The following is a 20,503-nucleotide window of genomic DNA, read 5'->3' as shown; positions in this document are numbered from 1 at the left end:
TTATTGTATTTTAACCAATAACTTTCTTTAAAGTTCATGAATAATGATTATTTTTCTAGAAATTTGTTGATTTTTGATGAATTTGACAAATTTTACTATAATTTATTAGAAAGTCCATGAACTGATTTGAAATTTTACAGGTAGATTTTTAATAGTAATAGGAATCTATAATAACAAATTCAACATGCTAGCATCGTTTAAGTATATAGCCTATAATATTACCCTTATTATATACCATCCTTAAATAATATCCTCGAAATTGACATTATTTCAACTTTCAAAACATTCTTAAATCATGTATTAAGAATTATACAAAATTACAAAATTCTGTCATCGTTCCATTCATATTTTTTCATGAATGAAATCAAAATTCTATCATTCGACGTATGTAAGAATTCAAGATGCAATAACCTTCTTAATAGGCTCGGAAAATTTCTAAAATTTTGTACAGTGTCTCATTACTATTACAACTGTAAAAATTTCAACGCTTTGTCATTGTTTTTATGTAAAGGTTTGTTAAAAATTTCTTGATTAAGGAAAACGGGTCGAAGAATTTTATAAACCTTAATATCATTTATCTTAAAAGTTCATTACTTCAAATATTGGATACAACTTTTTATTACACGTTTTAAGCTTTTGGCATTGATCTTACGGCTCATACTACTTTAAGGAAATTCGCGGATGTACTACTCGTGTAGAAGTAGATCTCAGCATTTTTTCGTCGATGTCCATCCGCTAGGCACGGAGAAAACCTTTGAATATATCGTAAATCGTGTTGTAATGTTTTTCACCCCTTCAAATTTGACAAAACGTAAAAATTCCTACGGCCACGAATTTTTTCATCGACTTCCGTACGCTAATTTCGGAGAGAAAGAAATGGCAAGAATGACGAAAATTCCGTCTTGACATTTTCGAAATTTGCGAATTCGATGAATCTCGATCAAAAATTGTCACACTCGCTGCTCATATTGTAATACATTTTCGAAAGTTTTCAGAACTTCTTATCCAGTGGAACTTGCAAAATAGAATTGATAACTCGGGAGATCAGTCGAGGAAATTGCATGCAAAGCGAACAAGGCAAGCAGCGGTTGTCCTCGTTTGATCGGACGAGTAGAACGAGGAGAGATCATCCAGATGGGACGAGCTAATATAGGTAATAACTAAGCGTATAACTCTGGGTAACGCGAGCTTTTTTCCTCGTCACCGGCTACGGACGCGACGTTCCGTGGAAACCTGTTCGTCATGTCGCGGATCCCGTCGTTATTTCTGCGATCAGCCAGTACGTCCAGCAGCGTCTACATCTAGAAGAACCTCTTTACATTCGTTCTTAAACGAAATCAAATCGAACTCGATTTTTAACTAAATCTAATTGGAAACATCGAATGTCGTTTTTAATCAAAGCTTGTATTTTTAGCTTCGGTTGCAGCGTGCGAAAAGTGTTGGGAAAATTGAGGGATACACGCCAGCGTACGAGCGAGCGGTAAAAAAAGCAGGAAAATAAAACGGTGGCTGTGCCTCAGGGCTGAGACCGGGAATTAAAACGCGCGTCATCGCGGTACGTTTAGAACGACTTGTTCAAGTAGGCAAAGTAACAAGCCATAGGAAACTATTTATCGAGAGCCCCGGTTCAATTTGCAACAATTACGAGGCAGAATACGGTGGCTCGTTCTCTACGCTATTCCATCTTAGCTGGAATCCGGTTAGACGTATCTAATAACTGGTTGGTAGTAGAGGCAAGGATTGGACGATCGACCCTTCGCGAGTCCAACCCCTCTAGGCCACCCCTTCGAAGAACCCTTCGATTAATCTGCCTACTCTTCTGCGCGATGGGTCTTTCGTAACCATTGGGTCCCACAGAAAGGAACCGCCTTCGACCCCATTCAAATATTGCTATCCCTGCCTCTTCTCTGTTTTCTATATAATTATTATTATCATTATTATTATTCGTCGGATAGATTGGCTCACGTTTGGTAGTTTATTTATTGCTGGAGACAGAAATTCTCTGTCGTTTGCTTCGAGGAACTGGAAGGTCCAAGCTTTAATTTTAGCCACGAACGAAGTAAATCTGTTTATTATTAACGAAACTATGAACGACCGAAGTTGAACAATATTTTTCACAATGTAATTAGACAAGGATTCTTACAAATTTGATTTCCCCCCTAGGAAGCCGTTTTATCAAAATTTTCCGAATGAATTGAATTAAAATAGATAGTGTTCAGTTTTAGCCGCAAACGAAGTACATCCGTCTATTATTATCGAAACTATGAAGAATTGAAGTTGAACGATGTTTTTTTACAATGTAATTAAACAAGATTTCATTCAAATTGGATGTCCATTCCTTAGGAATCGTTTTATCAAAATTTGCCAAAGGCACTGAGCTAATGTACAGATTTCAAGGTTTAATTTTAGCTTCGTACGAAGTAAATTCGTCTATTATAAAGAAATTGTAAAAAATCGAAGTTGAATGATGTTCTTCTCAATTTAATCAGACAAGGTTCCATTTAAATTCGATTTTCTCCCCTTAGGAATCCTTTTATCAAAATTTGCCAAAGGCACTGAGTTAATGTACAGATTTCAAGGTTTAATTTCAGCTGCGTACGAAGTAAATCCGTCTATTATTAACGAAACTATGAAAAATCGAAGTTGAATGATATTCTTCTCAATTTAATCAGACAAGGTTTCACTGAAATTGGATTTCCACTCCTTAGGAATCTTTTTATCAAAATTTGCCAAAGGCACTGAGTTAATGTACAGATTTCAAGGTTTAATTTCAGCCGCATACAAAGCGAAGCGACCCGTTATTAATGATTCGTATATTTTTTTTTCAAAACGAGGACAGGAGCAGGATTTTCTCACGGACGCGAGTTTCCTCCTACCGATGGAGCGCGCGTGTTATTTATGTGGAAACTGGATAATTGATAAGAACGGAATTGATAAGAACGGATTCCAGGGTGGGGATATATAATTAAACGGGACACTGACCGCGCCTAACGGATTCAACGTTTTCACACCCGGTAACCCCATCGAATAAAATTTTCGACATTTTCCGCATTTCATTTCTCCGATTCCGTCGAATGGGAATCGACGAAAAAGTTCAGAGGTCTTACCACCGGACGAGTGTGATACATGAGAATTTTTCCAAATCCTTTGTTCGATTATCTATGTACTAAAAAAAAAAGTCCATACCGCACCGTCAGCTATCCTCAGTCTCAACGGTAGCAGGAATAATTCCGTTGCTTCAGTCGAAATTCACACCCTGTATGCAGGGGGTACGTACCCGTTCCGTGAATTACAATTACATTACATCTCCTTGTCTCAGGAATTACTGCACGCACACGCACAGACAGACACACGCAGGCACCCACTTACACCGCGAGAGAAAATCGTTTGCCGGTACGTTAAATCGATATCGGTATCAACCGCCGAACCCCCCCTCCCCCGTCCCCCTCCGCCGCGAGTCGATTTTCCCCAGCAGCCCGGAGATACGTTGACACCGGCGGACGGCCGTGAACTCGGCGGAGAGCACGAAGGCTCTTTGCATCATCGAAACGATTTCTCAACGGGTAGCGCGTATCGATAAGCGAATAGAGGAATCCGCCGTTTCTCCTCCCTCTGGCCGAGCGCGACCTTGGCCTAGGACAACCCGGGGGCCTCCGCCTCGTCGGGGTATCGGCGAGCGACTGAGGACCGAAGCCGAGAGAGGGGCCCCCGACGAGATCCGAGACCGACCGGCCGGACCCGGGCGGCTGGCTGCTGCAACCGCGCCGACGACCGTCCGGGGCTGCTCCCTGGCCGAGGACCAGTTTCTCTCTCTCTCTCTCCCTCGTACCAGGCCCCGAACGGATCGACGATCCGACCCGAACCGAACCGATCCGATCCGATCCCCGATCGAGATCGGATTCACCGACGATCGATCCCCCTCCTGCCTCCCCCCTCTTTCGCCGCATCTTCGAGCAGTACGCTCGTAATTAATTTCTCCGAAAGGACAGAAAGTCTTCTTCGTGGGGTTAATCCAACCCTTCGCCGAGACCCCCTGCGAACCTGCAGAATCGAGGAGAATCTGCAGGAGGAAAATTGTTACGACCGGTTCGATTCGCCCGTGGGAAGAACGGACTCCAGGGTGGGGGGAATCGAACACTGCGAAAACTGCGAGCGGGTGAACACATTTTCTCATCCGTCGTTCGCGCTAAATAAAAATTGATAAACATTACGATCGTTCCCTAGTCGCCGTCTGAGGAGCGTTTCGTTCGATCAATTGCGAGCTTATCGAATTGCGCGGATAAGCTAGGACGGGAAAAGCGGTGGGAACGATCGAAACCGGTTGACGAAAGGGGCGACCCTTTGCTCTCACACGCCTCGGGAGGACAGGTTGCAGGACGTCGGCGCTGAACCTGCGAGCCGTTCTTTGCTGGGGGTCTCGCAGACGTCGGTCGCTCGCATTCCTACGCCCCACCGAATTCGACCGCGGTTCCTCTCAGGAGAGTCGCGCATCCGGTTCTTGGAGCTTCATGCAAATTTGTCGGAACCGTGGGACTCCGCGAGGGATGACGCGCGCCGTGCCATCCAGAGGAATAGCGTGTTTTCATAATTAAGAATCAAGGTGAATAATAAAGACTCGACATTGACCAGGGGCGTTCGATTAGCATAAAGCTGGACGAAGAGGGACGAGACTAGGAGGGCAGCGAGGCACGGCATGGAAAACGCGGAGTCGAAGGAATTTCGGTTCTTTCGATGTCCGTTCTTAATTGATCGAGCAGGGCTTTTAATTTCAGTTTCGAGGTCCGGAGAAATGTGAGACGTGGCGTTTCCTCAAGGGAGAACATCGTGGAGCGAACGGGTTCCGCGTACGCGTTGCTGCAGCTGCGCAGAATTCCTCGCATAAATTGTACACGCGTGGGCGTCTTCCCTACCGTGTTTCTATTTTGAAGAAACGGCTTGGATATGCGGGAAAATGTTGTCAATCCATCGGTACCGGTCGTCCACGTTTCGTCCGGCGCGATCGTGGCAACGTCCGATTGTTACTTTATCAAGCCGAAAATCGTTAGATCGACCGTCCGATCGCTGGGTCATCGATTCCTGTTCGAGTCATCGATGCATGACCGCCGCCGGGCTCCTCGGTCCCCCGGGGACCGGTCCTGTAATCCAGTTTCTCTCCCTGTCCCTGCCCTTGTCCCTGGCCCAATCGCAGCTAGCCAATCCATAGAGGCGTGCTTATATACCTACACCGAACGATGTGTTCGCCGATTATATTCGATGAATGATAGATGCGTTCGACGGGGTGTCAATCTGGGCCTTGGATCGTCTTCACTCCCGGGGATGATTAACAAACGCCAGTGAATCGATCCGGTGGAATTAGTTGAACGAGATCTGTTTTATCGACGCAGCCTCCGTGATTATCCACTAGAGACATCTATTGTTGCTCGGCTCACTTAGCTGCTGCTGCAAGGACGAAACGACGAAGGGTAGATTACGAGGAGCTCGTGAAAATTGATTCTCAGATAAAAGGTAATGAATTTCATTTTACAGGTTGCAATAGATTAGAAATTCTGAGGAAGACCAGGGACGTACAAGCGAGGCTATTTTCAATGATTTCTACGAGATTAAACGGCTCCTAAAGGAGCATCCGAGGGATTTGTTTCGGTCAAACGTGTTCGAGGATGGTTCTGTTTCACTTTTATGCTTTGCGGGATATCATTTCTTCTTTCTGCCCTTCTTTCCGCCCTTTTTTCGTCTCCGTCTCATTAACTGCGTTGGATCGACCAGAGGCGGCCTGGCCAGTCTAGGCGGCGGACTACCGAGAGCTAGTCGATCTCCGGTAGGCGATATTCCAGCAATGGTCGCCATCAAGTTGCCCGGCGAAGAGGACTCCAACAATTCATTCTTTACACGGTTTCGTTGAACCACCGACGGATCGTCGTCGACGATCAACGACCCCGACGCTTCCTTGCCTCGTGCGTAACATTTATACTCATCGCTCTGGCTCGTGGAGTCGTTCTTGAAGATGAAACAGTCGGGTGCCAACGCGTACCAGCTGACTAGGCTCCTGAGCGATTTCAAATCGACATAGGACGATAAACACCGCCGTTGTAGTTGTGAAATAACAAGGCCCGGGACCGTCATGCTAGCGATCATCTCTAAACCACGTTACATACGTACTTTCCCAGATTGGTCAAAGTGATTTCGAGATCTATCGATCCTGCGAAACTCCGGCCTGGATCCACCAACTCGAACGGCCCTCGGAATACGAAAGGCACTGGCCGCTCCACGTCCGCCGACCCCTTCATTAATATATTTAACCAATCGTTCACGCGTATTATAAACGGATTGCTACTACTACAATCGCAATACAAGTCTAGATTACTATTAGTATTTTCTACTGGCGGTAAACGGGGTCTCCTGAAATCAGAGAGGATGAAGCACCGAGTGACAAGTTCTTTTTTTTTTATTCTTGAAGGGATTAGCTCCGATAGTAGCGCGATAAGACGGAATGTCAATGTTATTCAGAAAATTAGCGAAAAATACGAGTTTATAGGACTACGTTTTTGGTCCTCGTATGAGAAAATTTTTGGATCGTTAGGTATTTTACCTACCTCTTACGTTACCTCTTCAGAAATAGAAAAGTTAAATCTGCTAAAATTCAGTAATATGAGCGTTGGAAATTACATTAAGGTTGCATGAGCCATAAGATATCTACCAAGAGTTTAAGAAATATGATAAAAAACAATGTCTAATATTAGAGCAATAAACTTTAAGGACAAATGATATTTACATAGAGGTAAGGTTTATAAAACTGTTTGACATTTATTTCTAAATCACAGGGAATTTTTAACGTATAATTTCTAGTATTTTAATGTATGGTTATGCCACTTTTTAATGGAATTGTACCAGACTTCTAATTGTCTACATTGTTTACAAGTTCTATAATTCTATGCTTTGCTTATTTTTTGTTGTGTATCTTAAACAATATGTTCGAAGTTGTTATTATTTCAACTTTAAAATATTCTTAAAACGTATTAACGATTATGCAAAATTACAAAAGACTGTTAAAGTTTATAATTAGTTCTTTTAAGCAGTTATGTGTTATGTGTTGATATGAGCAAGAGAAAGTTTATTTTTTTCATAATGGACGTAAAGGTGCAAAATGTAAAATAGGAGAAATAAGACTAAGAAGACGAAGAAAGTGGAGAGAGGATGGAATGAGGAAGGCATGAAAGGATGAGCGAGTAGGGCCAAATTGTAAAGCAAGTCCATTTCTGGGCTAATTGACTGAAATAAAGCTATATGTATGTATAGCTTGACTGCATTGATACAAATGGCACCTTGAACACCTTCTGTAAATGCGAGTTTATTTCGTCTTTTTTGTCATAAATGACCTTTGCTGACCTTCAAAGACTTTGTTATGTTGTTAATGTTGTACCTCATTGGATTCGTTTCAATAACCGCTATCAGAAAACAGGTACCGAAACATAGCATTCTATTTAAAAAATCAAAGGTGATCTTCACATCTCCGTAGCGACTCCACTTAGGAAAGAAATAGCCGGTATCGCTGTCGAAGGGACCCACTTGGGTTTTTTCCGCCTCCATGTAACGATAAACGATAAATGATAGGAAAGAAATATTAACAACATATTACAGCCCCTATTGTCCCATGCATCTTTTGTTTGGAAAACTTTTCTGCTTCTATCATACTTTCGGAGTTATTATCACTAGTTACTGCCTCACCCTGTATTATACGTAGCTGAGATATAGTATATATGTATATAATTTTTGGAGACCGTTAAACGATTCTTATATCTTGAATTCATATGTTGAATGGCAAAACTTTAATTTCATATATATATATATACAAAAGTACAAAATTCTCTCATTGTTTCATCTATTTTCATAAATGAAATTAAAATCTTGCCGTTCAACATAAGAATTCAAGATGTGATAACTTGAGAAACTTCTAAAATTCTGCACAGTGTTTTATTAATGTAATATCTAATAACTGTTAAAATTTGAATTATTTCTCATTGCTTTTATGTAAGGGCTCATACAACCTTCAAAATTGAAGTTAGAATGCCTTTATTCATAAGCAATTTTATACCCCAAGAAAAATGATTCTGAATGAAATTAAGACCAGAGCACGTCAGATTAAACTTTCCTCTTTCCGAAGAGGTATCTGACTCAAAAGTTGTATATAAGAACGAAAAGTGGAATCCCATAAACCCACATTTTTCACTGTTGTTGCCTCTTTATCGATAAAACAGAGCAAAAAACGTGAAAATTTTACCGACAGATGTTAGAAAAATCACGAAGTGACTATCCTAGTCGCTTAATGACACTGTCAACGAACCATGTCGCAGGCGCATCCGCTGAGGTAAGTGTGCACATAACAGACGGGGAACCGTTCGTCGGGCTTGAAAATGCCGATCTTCAGCTTGACCCTCTTCATCTTGTTCATCAGCTTGCCGCAGCCCATCGAGAAGTGATACGACTGGCCGGCCCGGAACTTGTACACGTAAATGCCTTCTTCCTCGACAAACCGGCGCTCCCGCTCGCGCACTTCCGTCGCCGGGAAGTCGACGAAGACCACGGCGACCGACAACTTCGCCCCGCCGGTGTCCATGTACACCTCCTTGTTCAATCTGAGTGACGTCACGTGAACGTCCAACAAATAGAAACCGAACATGACCAGGAAGGCGACCGACGGACTGGCCGACGACGCGACCCGCGGCGCCCGACTTCCTCCGCGTGGAATCCGTGTCTATCCTTAACCCGCGGTAAAGTCACGCGTCAATTTTTCTAATCGTCCACCGAACTGAATCGGGCGCTGCTCGCGGATCCGATCGATACATCCGGCCTTCATTGTTTTTCTCTATTTATTTATTTGTAAACCGTGCCGAACGTGACGCGCGCGTATGCGGACACGTAGATATCGGCGATCGTTTGTCACGGCCGGGCAAGCTTCGGTGATAATAATCAGGCTGGGCCGTTCGACACCTGTAAACTCGTCAATTTTTATGCCACGTGCCGCCCGAGGTGACAATTGAAATTGTTCCGATAACGCGCCCACGCGTGCATGCATGCGCAGCTAATAACGAAAGTCCACCTGTTGGAAATACGTCTGTCGTATGGTATATGTCATGAAATGTATGTACATACGTTTCCAATTCATTCGACTTTTACACTGTTACAAAGAACCGGAATTGCAACTAGTATAGTAATAATTATACGCAATCCGTTAGTCCTAGCGAAAAAACGATTAAAATAAAAGTTGTAGGGTTTGATGTCAGCTGCAAAAAATATCATTTGCAATTTCCTCTCAAGTCCTCTAATTTAGTGAGTAATTAAGGGGAAGTCTGTAAATCTCCATGCTGGCGAAAGATTTTTCAGATGAAAGCTTTAGATCTCAATGAGACCTACAAAAACGGGCTTATGCCTTTTTTCGTACCTCCACTGTATATTCAGAAATTCATGCAGGCGTAACTCGCCTCATTCTCCATGGCGAAAGTCGGAACTAAAGTTTCATCCAAGACTTTGGTCGATATTCATAGATGTTACTTATTTTTAAGATCGTTTTAAGCATTTGCTATCCCTGTCTATCCCATGTTTCCTGTTCCTGTCTTGTACAGGGAACAGGGACTTAAGTAAATGCTTAATGCGATCTTAAATATAAGTAACGACGCTGAATACCGGCCTTTGGTCGATTTTTCGTTAATTTTTTGTAAATCCAACATAAAATTCTTCGAGACGACAGCTATAACTTTCGTAAATATCGACAACTTTTATTTCAAATACTTTTCTCCAGCATCAATAATTAAGGAGTAATTAACGAAAATTAAAATGATACGAAGAAGAGACCCTTTGCATCTTTCCAAGATTCGTTTACTTTCATTAACGTCGACAAGTCATTAACGCGTGCAGTTAGATATTAAGTTATAGAAGATATTTGCATAGGACCTTTTTTGTAATTGACGTCGAGAGCTACAACTCTTATTCGAAGCATTTTTCACTAGGATGAAAAATAAGTTTTTTTTTTTCAAGAAGCAACTTCATTGTTTATTAAATTACTTTTTATTTATGGGTGCCAGTGAAAAATATCTCAGGCAAAAGTTGTAGCTCTAATTGTCAGCTACAAAAAAGGTCGTATGCAAATTTTTCCTATTGTCAGTATTTAAGAGGTAATTGAATATCACGTTTATTACCGTATAGCAGTGCATCTCTTTATTTTCTCAACAACCTTTACGTGCAGGGCCGGCTATCTAGGGGTGCAGTGGATGATATGCACCGGGGCCCCAACATGTTCAAGAATTAAAATAATATACATGCAAACCTGTACATGAAATCTTGACAATATTCCTATCGTCAGTATGACGAAAAGTACATTTTATCATAATATATATTGTAGATCTTCAAACTAATTCTTGATGGTGCAAGTGTTCAGTTTTTGTTATTTGATTCGGAGAACTCCCGAGGAGTATAGTGCAAGTGTGCAACATATAAACATAAAGTAAGTTTTACGGTATTTACGGTTATTTACCTCACCTACTAAGTTAGATTGCATATAGTATTTTGATAATTCACACTATAAAATGTTTAATATTGTTAGACCTAATCATGTCCATGCCAAGGAAATATCCCTCTGGGTATCAAGAAAGAAAATTAACAGAAAAGAGAAAAGAAGACAAGCTTTTCGAAATGTCACAAGCAGATCTGTTTTATTGGTTACGAAGTAATTCTGGCAATTAAATTGTTTCGACTTCAGGAGTTACAATTCAAGCTTCAACTGGAGAAGAAAGTTCAAAGAAAGGTCAAGCATGTGTGTAGAATGCTTAAATGCACTTGCTATATTAAGCGAAAAAGAAATTGCAAAAAATTGTAATTTTTTTAAAGTAATTAATGTATTAGCAAAAGCAAAATCACGCACCAAATAAACACGTATTAGTAATACATGTTCGTGTTTGTAATTCTTTTTACTTTGCAAAAGATTTAGGTTTCTTGCATCCAGGCCCCTTTATAGAGAAGGCTGACGCTGTTTACACGTTACAATCGGCTAAATGAAATTTCCATATGCAATTCTGTAAGAAAGTACGAAAGTGATATAAATGAAACGTATATACATAATTTCGAGGGAATTGAAGCACGTACGTAAGTACGTACGTTTGACGATAAGGTCTGAGCGTTACACGTCGTCGATTCCGAACTGTTTTTTGAATCTGTGCAAACAGTAGAAACAGACGGTCCCCTCGAAACTCGTTTGTATTAACAAGTGCGCTCCGCGTTTGGAGCGAAGGCAAACGGAGACTCCTTCGACTGCGCCATTACATTTATTTGTTACGTCGCTTCCGGTTGAAATGTCGAAACAAAATTAATACATACGATGGTACGGTATAGGTAAAGTCGGTCAGGAATGAGGGCGAATGCGGCTCTTAGGCTCGATCGATTCGTCGCTCGTCGAAGGGTTCCACCGGCAATTAAACACGGATGAAAATAAAAGGACTCGCTGCTCGCTCGACCTCGCAGCCGGTAGGATTCGAACCTACGCTCCCAGAGGGAATCTGATTTCGAGTCAGACGCCTTAACCACTCGGCCACGGCTGCCACCCCTCGACACAACCCCCACTCTTCGGGGATGCAACTTCCCAGCCTCCGGTAATAATTTAATATCTCTTACTTCAGCAGTCGAAGATGTGTGAAAAAAATCAGGAATCCATCAGACCTTCTGTATACCTACGAATTTGTCTAAATCGCTTGCTAGCGTAGTTATATCGTAAAAAATTGTGAATAAACCATGAAACGGCCTCAGCTCGGCGAACGTTTCGAGCGGCGATCGGTTTTAATTCGCGTGTATGAAAAATGGTAACTCGAGGCCGTCGAGCTCTCTTATCTCCGGCAGCAACCGGTTAACCGCGAAAACGTACCGCTGCCGTCGCCGTCCGTCGTCCGCCGCGTACCTTTGACATTCGCTTTCTAACGGAACGAATGTAGATTACCGTATCGGAAAAATGTGAGAACCGGTGCGAGGAAAAATTGAAAAGAGCACCGGTACGGAAACGGTCGAGAGAATTCCGTGGTTAAACGTAATACGGCTACTGCTTTTTTCGTTTTGGTTCGCATTCAGACGCGGCGTCACGCTCGCTCGCTATCAAGTCCTACTTTCAAGACTCTCGCCCGCAGACTTCACGAGCAAATTGATTTATTATAAAACTGTAGTAATAATTAATTGTCTATCGTTTCGCCATGGTAGAATTTAATTGACGTCCCGTGGAATTTTGAATGATCAGAGATTTGTCGCTAGAGAACAAAGTTCGTTGAAAAGTTGTTTCGAAAGCGGTGATCGGGTTCGAATCCAGAGCATCACTTCTGCTCTTTCTATCTCTCGTTGCGCATCCTCCGTTGCGAAAGCGCGGCCTGATCCGAGACCTTGTTCCTCGTTAAAACCGAGCCAATTCGCGCGTATTCTCTACTTATTTAACCTGCTTGTGTATTTGTACACCTTCCGAAACAGACGTTTTGTGTCTCTAAATCTGACGTATGAAAAATTCTAAAAAACTTCTGGGATGTAATACTGTACGAGTAGTGTGCGTGAAAATTTTTTCAAATTTTTGCATCCCTCCTTTACGTCAAATAAAAATTCTTAAGTTCCCGAACTTCTGTAATAATGAATTTTAATTATTGACACACACCTGTATCACTTCTCCTCCGATTCCGGTGTATGAAAAATCATAGTGGAAGGCTCTACTGTAATTTCAAGATCCCCTCAAGTGGCTGACCTCTCGGGAAACATTAATCCCTGCGTCATCGGATCGCGCGGTATCAAGTATTATTAACCGACGGGCGACGATTCGAAAACTCTGTTGCAATCGTCGAAGTACATCGAATCCGGTAACGTTTCGTCCAGCCCCGTTTCCTTCGGCCTCGCGCGCCGTCGAAATTTGGCCCCGGGCGAGGGCGGCGTCCGTTTGTCCTCGACCTGTTGTTATCTACGCAGAAATTCATCGATTCATCGCCTAAACAGAGAAATAGGAGATTAATTTACAAGATGGTGATACGAGATTGATTTGGAATGTGTCCAACCATTTTTTATTTACAACCCTTGACCAAATGACCCATTCTAAGACTGGCTACTACTGGTTAGCCTGCTTAAAATCACTCGAATAACTGCGCGATTATCCATAAATAGAGGAAGAGAGAAATGGAAAATCGATTTGGAGGAGAGGAAAATGTCTAAGCATTTTTTATTTATGACTCTTGACCAACCGACCCAATCCTGGGGATGTCTACTTGAAATTAGTAATCACCCCTTTAAAATCACCTGATTGCCATGATCATTCACGATTATCCATAAATCGAGGAGGAATATACAGGGTGTCCCAGAGAAAGTGTTAGAGCCGAAAAGGGGTTATTCTGTTGGTGTCCCTGAACAACAATTTCCTTTGGCAAAATGCGAAGTGAGACATGGCTTTTGAATTATTAATGAAAAACACTGCCCAATGAGAGCACATGTAGGGCCCATGCTCAACCACGGGTAGGTTGGCTCGGATCGTGGCGCCCGGGCATAGCCAGGGCAAGCTGTTCAGTACCAAGTGTTTTAAGAAAATAATGACTAATAAAGTATATAAATAACAATACAAGGAGATTGTTCATTCTTTATTATGAATAAAAATTAATACACTTAACTGTTATTCAGGTGGAATGGATGGGGAAAAGAGGAATTTAATAAGATAAATGAGAAATTAAAAAGTCACAGCGAACATTGACTTTAAAAGAACTGCAAAGATAGTATAGGTTGGACTTCATCCGCAACCTGCTCTGAGGAAGATGAATCACGGTCAATGGGTCATCCTGTTGATCTTTGTTGCTCGCAGGTCACTTTCACTTTCCACTGTCACTTTTTAGTCTACAATTTTCCAACCAACGTTCTACCTGCGAGTGGCAAGAATCAGCAGGATTCCTTCACTGTAGCCCATCTTCTTCAGAGCAGGTTGCGGATGAATGGGTCGGTACAATCTCTGTTCTTGCTGTTCCTTTAAATTCAATGCTCGCTGCGACTTTTTAATTTCTCATTTATCTTATTAAATTCCTCCTTTATTATTTATGTAGTTTCTTATTCGTTATTTTATTAAAACACTTCGTACTGAGCGGAGCACTTGTTCCCCTGGCTATGCCCGGACGCTCCGACTCGAGCCAAGACGTCTGTCCCTGACCGCGAGCGGATCGCGCGCTCTCATTAGTCAGTCTTTTTCGCTTATAATTCAAAAACCAAGTCCCATTTTACATTTTGCCGAAGAAAATTGTTGTTCAGAATGACCCTCGCACTCTGTCATTTTCGGCTCTAATACTTTTTACGGAACACCCTGTATATCGGATCGATGTCTCTTTCAAATCGCATCAGTAGCATTATTTTATTATTATCGACATTTTTATTTTCTTATTATTGTTAATTCTTATTTCACTGACCTATTGATAGTGAACATAATTTATGTTCAACTATTAATTTTGACATTCCGCATATGCATTATGCATTTTGAATGTGCAACTTCCGGTTCAGGCGCATCTTTAAACAGGTGTCCGGTCCGTCCCTGGACCCTAACCTACCTTTTTCCATCGTCTTGCCTACGCGCAGGGATGCCAAAATGTAAGATTTCTCCTCTTCCCGAGCTCTCCCCACTACTGTATGCTGCTGTATGCTCAATGTGCTCTCCCCACTTACATATGGCATTATTAGACATGTCCCCAATGATCATGAGAAACGTAAGTGGGGGCAAAAAAAATAGTGGAGGACAGCTCGGGAAGAGGAGAAATCCTACATTCTGGCATCCCAGCCTACGCGTTTTCGTCAGTTTGTAAGGTATGCGTATGTGTGGTGCTGTATGGTATGGGTTATCCCGGCTTAAATTTCACTCTATAATGGAGTGAATTTAAATTCATCCGTCTTTCGTTTCGATTAATCAATTTTGCTTGCATCTTGGTATACCTGCACCCGCAAACAGTAGTTTACTAGTTATATTTTGCTTGGGTACCAATCGGAGAAACTATGGTTTTAGTCAAGCGATTGATCAGGGTTTGGGTCCTGTATCTTGGATGGCCTGTCCCACCAGTCGCGGTGGTGCTATCTGTTCTATTTAAAGGTGTTGTTCCGATGATGCCTTTGTGCGGAGATTCTGTAAGACCAGCTGTGATGGTTCAGAACACTCCCACGCAGAGACATGGTCATCCTTGTGTAGGGCCCTGTCGACTCGAATACTAGCTACCCAAACAGAATCTGACATTTTGTTCTTAGCTTTAAATTAGAGCTAATAGTTAGACCATACGCGCGCCGCGAATAATACTTTATCTGTCACATTTTGCTTGGGTACCAGGGAGAGAAACTGCGATTCTGGTCAAGTGATTGACTAGAGCTTGGGTCCTGTACCTGAATGGCCTGCCTCGCCAGTCGTGAGGGTGTTTCTGTTCTATGAACATGCGCAGTAAGGTCGGACCGGATCAAAAAGTCCTTTCCGCAGTGAGACGGGATGGTCGTGATTAGAGCACTTCTGCACAGAGGCATGGACATCTTTGTACAGAGCTTTGCTCGACTTAAACTCTGGCTATCTAAGTGAAACCTGACATTTTTCACTTTGCTTTGTTTAAATTAGAGTCAATAGTTTATATAATTAGAGTTAATAGTTAGAGTCTTGCTCGCAATCGTGTAAAATCTCCTCCAATATGCGTTTCGTATAATAACGTGGTAATTTAAAAGCAAAGGGGGCAGTGGGGATTATCTGTACTGCTCGAGTCTCGAATCTAGTCATCCCCACGCGGTGAGACCTGAGTCGGTACCATTTCCAAAGTCTTTGGAAACGGTATGAAGCGAAGGACTACAATCTAGTTTAAGGGTCTCAGCATTTTGATATTAAATTGTATTTTATTAATTTAATGTATGCGCTAATAAATGTTAAGTTAAGGATAATATTTTATTTAATTTTGATTAATAAAAGAACGAAAAAACAAATCTTGCCATTTTTATTTCGCAATCCTTGGCCAAATATGCATAAGCGAAAGCGGCGTTCACATATTATTGTATTCGGTAAAACTACCGAATCAGAAACCGAAAACAACATTGTTTGAACGAACTGCTATTGATATCAATTTGATTTCGTACTCTATCATTTTAATTGGGCTACGATTTTAACTCGGATTCTCAACAGGATTATGGTTTCGATTCCAACCTTAATCCTGATTCTGATTCTGGTTCGGATTTTAATTCGGATCGTGATTAGGATTAAGATTTCTATTCCGACTTTAATTCTGATTATGATTCTTATTGGATTATGGATTAAATAAAAGAAACTTATTGTGATGTTTGAATACTGTTTTAATTTTAAACGGCTCGGAAGAACGTCTGAACTAAACGAAATCCGCACTAGAAGTGAGGAAGAGTCTACCGCTCTTCAAAAAGGTTTTGGGCCTTATCTTAGAAGACCGATCCCGACTCAGCACAGTGTTTATGACTCTTCATTAATAAACAATCACATACAACTGTCTGGCATAATAGCCTCGTGTTATAAACACGATGTGCCAGGGATACAATTCGTTATAAACATAAGATTCATTTTTGTTATATCGATTTATAAATAATCCAACAATTCTGGTTCGGATTTTAATTCGAATTCCGAATCTTCTCAGAACGCTCGACATGTCACGATGGAAAATAAAAAATCGCATAAAGCGCATATACGTTGATAAACTCGATTTGAAACCCGTGATAAATTCTCACTCGGTTTCTCTCGAGGTTCGGCGTTCGGCGATCGAGTGTACAGAAAAATAGTCGGAGAAGGGGATCGTAACTGTTATTTTTTTACCCGCGATCGCGCGCCGTTCACTTTCGTCGAAATGGTTTATTCGAGCGAACGAACGAACGATCGTTCCACCTTCGTACACCTCTCCATCGGTTTTCACAAATTCCTTATTACCAACGTCTATTACATTAAACAAAACGACGCCACACATACAACTCAATCGATCAATTAGAAGTTTAACTACTATCAATCGGACTATTTCGATCCATCATCGATAGACGTTGTCACGTGTTGCTCTTGAATTTAGAAACATTCGAATCGATCTTCTTCGTAACTGCTATATAATCGGTTCACGATTTTCGTTCGTACGTTCTATTCGACGCGGTTTCTCCGGCTCGGATCCGGGTGAAAGGAGCTGCTGCTCGTTCAACGACGCGAGACGCAGCGGCGAAAAGAGATGCCCGATCCGGCTCGTTTCGCAACGTTATCCAGCTTCACCGAACGAACCATCCAGTATTCATCGAAACGGCCCGAATCGAGCGTATCGTCGTACCGATGCCACGCCTCGTCCAACTATCTTAATATCATCGTCTCGGTGCATATGCGAGGTTCGCGGGGGAATCGCGATATCCGATTTGGAAGGGAGGAAACCGTGTGGCATGCATACGACGGCGAGGAGTCCTCTTTACGCGCCGAGCATTCCGGACACTCTCGATCCTTTCGATCCGACGAGCGTGGGCGCGTCGGGGAATGCCGGAGAAGGGCGTGGTACAAACTTTAACAACCGTACCGATCGACTTTCGCAAGGCCGTACAAAAAGGTCGACCATCGACCGTCGACCGGACTGAGAATCTCTTTAACAATATTTCTACCGAAGGTACCAGAAGACATCTTTTCAAGCCTTAAAATTATTATCAACAATTCAATCGTCTTAATTAAATTTTTCACTTGTCGTAAATTATATAAAATCGAAAAATCATTTTATTAAATTAATACGTGCTATTCAAATATTGAAAATTATTATATAGAAATCGAATTGATTAATTAAATTTAACAAGGATCACAAAATTAAATTTAACACATCACAGGAAAAGTCGAAAATTAATATAAAATATTTAAAAATCATTTTAGCAAATTAATACAAAATATTCAAGTGTTGAAAATTAATATATAAAATTCATGTTGATTAATTAATTTTAACAATGTTTATAGAAAAAGTGAAAGTTGAGAAAAAGCCATTAAACTAATGATAGTAATTTTAAGCAGAAAAGAAAAGTGTCTTTTGATACCTTCGGTAGGAATAGTGTTAATAATATACATATATTAGAGGATCTACTCAATGAGCGTTTTACTGTATTTATGTACGATGTATACAAATGACTCAAGGGATTTCGGATCGACTTCGTACGTAGATATAGAAAATATATAGGTTCAACTATCGCAACTAACTATCAATTACGCATGGAAAGCATTAGAGATAGAGAGACAGAACGTGTCACATTTTCTGTGTGCGTGCAAAGTCGGTTCGGCATCCTTTGAGTCACCTGTACACATGTCCAAAAAATCAGAGAGCTTACACTGGGCCAACATACTTCTGAATTTTCCAAACTGCTTTCTAGCAAAGTTGAATTAGAAAAGATTTTTAACAGTGCTCCATCCAAATTCACGATTTATTGAATCGATTCGAGAAGAAATTGTAAGGCATGAGACTGGAAAAGATTCCTGATAGAATTTCATCCAGATTTATGATTGTGCGGATTGAATTGCTGGATCGATTGGAAGAAATTGTCAGGCATAAATTGGACGAAGAGTCGGGCGAGAATTCCACGTTTCGGATTTGATCCCAAGTGGACGGAGAGAGGGACGAGTGCACGTGCACCTGCACGTGCAACAGATTCCACCGGGTACACCTTTCTTTTTATTCACGATCGAGATATATCTCGTTCTCCGACTAACGGGATCTGGGGCCATCCTTCCCAACTCGTTTCACACTCTAATTTCGTCTGTTCCAATTTTCGTGAAACGGAGACAAAAGTACGTCGAAATGTAACAATCGAACGCACATTACTACAGACAGTACTTGCACTGCATGCGCAGAATGAGAAATAATAGTATTTTTGATTGAATCAGATTGTAACAGTATATCTCTGAATTCTTGACATGTTAGAATCGAATGTCATATTTCAAATTTGGCGACTTTTCAAAATTTTCATTATTTTAAGAGTTTTTCTTTTATTATAAATAAATTTCGAAATATTTTTACTTATAATACGAGTATAGTAGTATATCCCTGAGTTTCTTCATTTAATTCCTTCCGCAAGACACAGAGAAAAGAAGTCTTGAACTTAATAATATTTTGGCAGTCGTACGTCATTTGGATCTGCCAAGACCTAGGATTTCCGATTTTTATTAGGTCTGCGAAGAAGGGACGAAAGCGACCTTCTTATGGTAGAGGTAGTGTAACCGTTTTCAGTTTCGGACTCGTTTATGGTCACCCGTAGCATCAGTAAGGTCCAAGGCATCTTATCTTCTATCGAACATAATTATTACTGTTTACACTTGCTTGTCAGAAAACGTTAATCTGGGTTGGAAATTTCCCATCTCTCGTCTCTTTATGCAGTCCAAGGCCCTGCTTGGGTTTATTACGGCTACGGACAGTTTATTTGAGAATTTCCGGACCTTCGTCGTATGCGACTTGAAGATGTCCTTATATTTGCCGCCGGCCCTATAATTTTAGGCGGTTAAGAATAAGCAGCGAGCGCCGGCAGGCCATTCTGCTTAGAATATTTAGTTTAATGTTTTTTCTTATTGTTTATCTCTCCATCTATGTATAAATTGTATTGTACTTTAAATAAACAATTTAAAAAAAAGAACAATTTTAGGCGGTAACTACTACCCCTACAATTTGTTGGTAAACCAATAGCAACTAAAGATGTACTTTCGCACCCCATTTTTACAAATTGTACGCCAACACCGAGCTCTTTGTCGAACGAAACAAGAGGCGAATACTCACTTGGTTTTTAGCCTTCGAACAGCTTAGAGATAGTCACAGTTCACAGTTAGTCTTACTTGTACACAACTTTGTTCATTTGGAATAAATTAAGATACAACTGCAAACACACACTGGTGTTATAATTGATACATATCGATATGCAGTCCACTTCTAACGTCAGAACTTGTGACGACTGAAGTCCCACGCGTTGTTTAATCGTTGCTAAAGTTGACGACGCTGCGACGCACAGTGCGGACAAAATGCAAAATTTTGAACGAAAATCAAGATTTTATTATCAATGTATATAATTCACTATTTATTAACAGAAAATCAAGATAAAAAAATTAATAATTTTAAATAACAAATGTTTAAAAAAAATGAATAAATTTGTTCTAGAAAACAAATTTGTTTCACATACTTTTGCAAATTGAATAACAATTTAACATAAATCAATTTAGAACATAACTTAACGTTAACAAACTTATAAAAACATAAGTGTAGACAATTTTCTTCGCTTTCTATTTCGGAACTAATTTGTGACGAAACGCTGGGGTATCGTGATGTTTCTGCAATATCTTTTAGTATATACTTTTCAATTTCTCCAAAATCACGATTTCGTTTTTTCATAAAAGTTTTTTGATGTGATGAGATGAGTGAGTCGAAGCGTATCAAGTAAATCATCATTCGTGTTCTATTTATAAATCAGATCAATAACTTGAAATTGATGCAAATAAACTTGATTTATC

The 20,503-nt window shown here is 40.9% G+C and overlaps 1 protein-coding gene, 1 long non-coding RNA gene and 1 other non-coding gene across 3 annotated transcripts; 1 reads left to right on the top strand and 2 right to left on the bottom strand.

Annotated features, from left to right (window-relative positions):
- Window positions 1–5,499: 5,499 nt before the first annotated feature.
- Window positions 5,500–8,760, bottom strand: LOC108624597 (uncharacterized). Its single transcript, XM_018023996.2, has 3 exons — window positions 8,339–8,760; window positions 6,157–6,278; window positions 5,500–6,043 (listed from the first exon to the last, which is right to left on the bottom strand). Exons 1-3 carry the CDS (start codon window positions 8,672–8,674, stop codon window positions 5,692–5,694), a joined length of 810 nt encoding a protein of 269 aa, XP_017879485.1. The 5' UTR covers window positions 8,675–8,760; the 3' UTR covers window positions 5,500–5,691.
- A 287-nt stretch (window positions 8,761–9,047) lies between these two features.
- Window positions 9,048–10,679, top strand: LOC113464285 (uncharacterized). The gene is made up of 3 exons (XR_003389126.1): window positions 9,048–9,135; window positions 10,238–10,495; window positions 10,595–10,679. It is a non-coding gene; the product is annotated as an uncharacterized LOC113464285 (long non-coding RNA).
- An 824-nt stretch (window positions 10,680–11,503) lies between these two features.
- On the bottom strand, window positions 11,504–11,585 carry TRNAS-CGA (transfer RNA serine (anticodon CGA)). The gene has a single exon. It is a non-coding gene; the product is annotated as a tRNA-Ser (tRNA).
- Between the last annotated feature and the right edge of the window lie 8,918 nt (window positions 11,586–20,503).

The sequence above is a fragment of the Ceratina calcarata genome, unplaced genomic scaffold, assembly GCF_001652005.2.
Source record: "Ceratina calcarata isolate Rehan_Ccalc_2016 unplaced genomic scaffold, ASM165200v1 scaffold321.2, whole genome shotgun sequence".
Taxonomy (NCBI): domain Eukaryota; kingdom Metazoa; phylum Arthropoda; class Insecta; order Hymenoptera; family Apidae; genus Ceratina; species Ceratina calcarata.
Note: the sequence above shows the minus strand (reverse complement) of the source record. Positions and strands in the feature narration are given on the sequence as shown.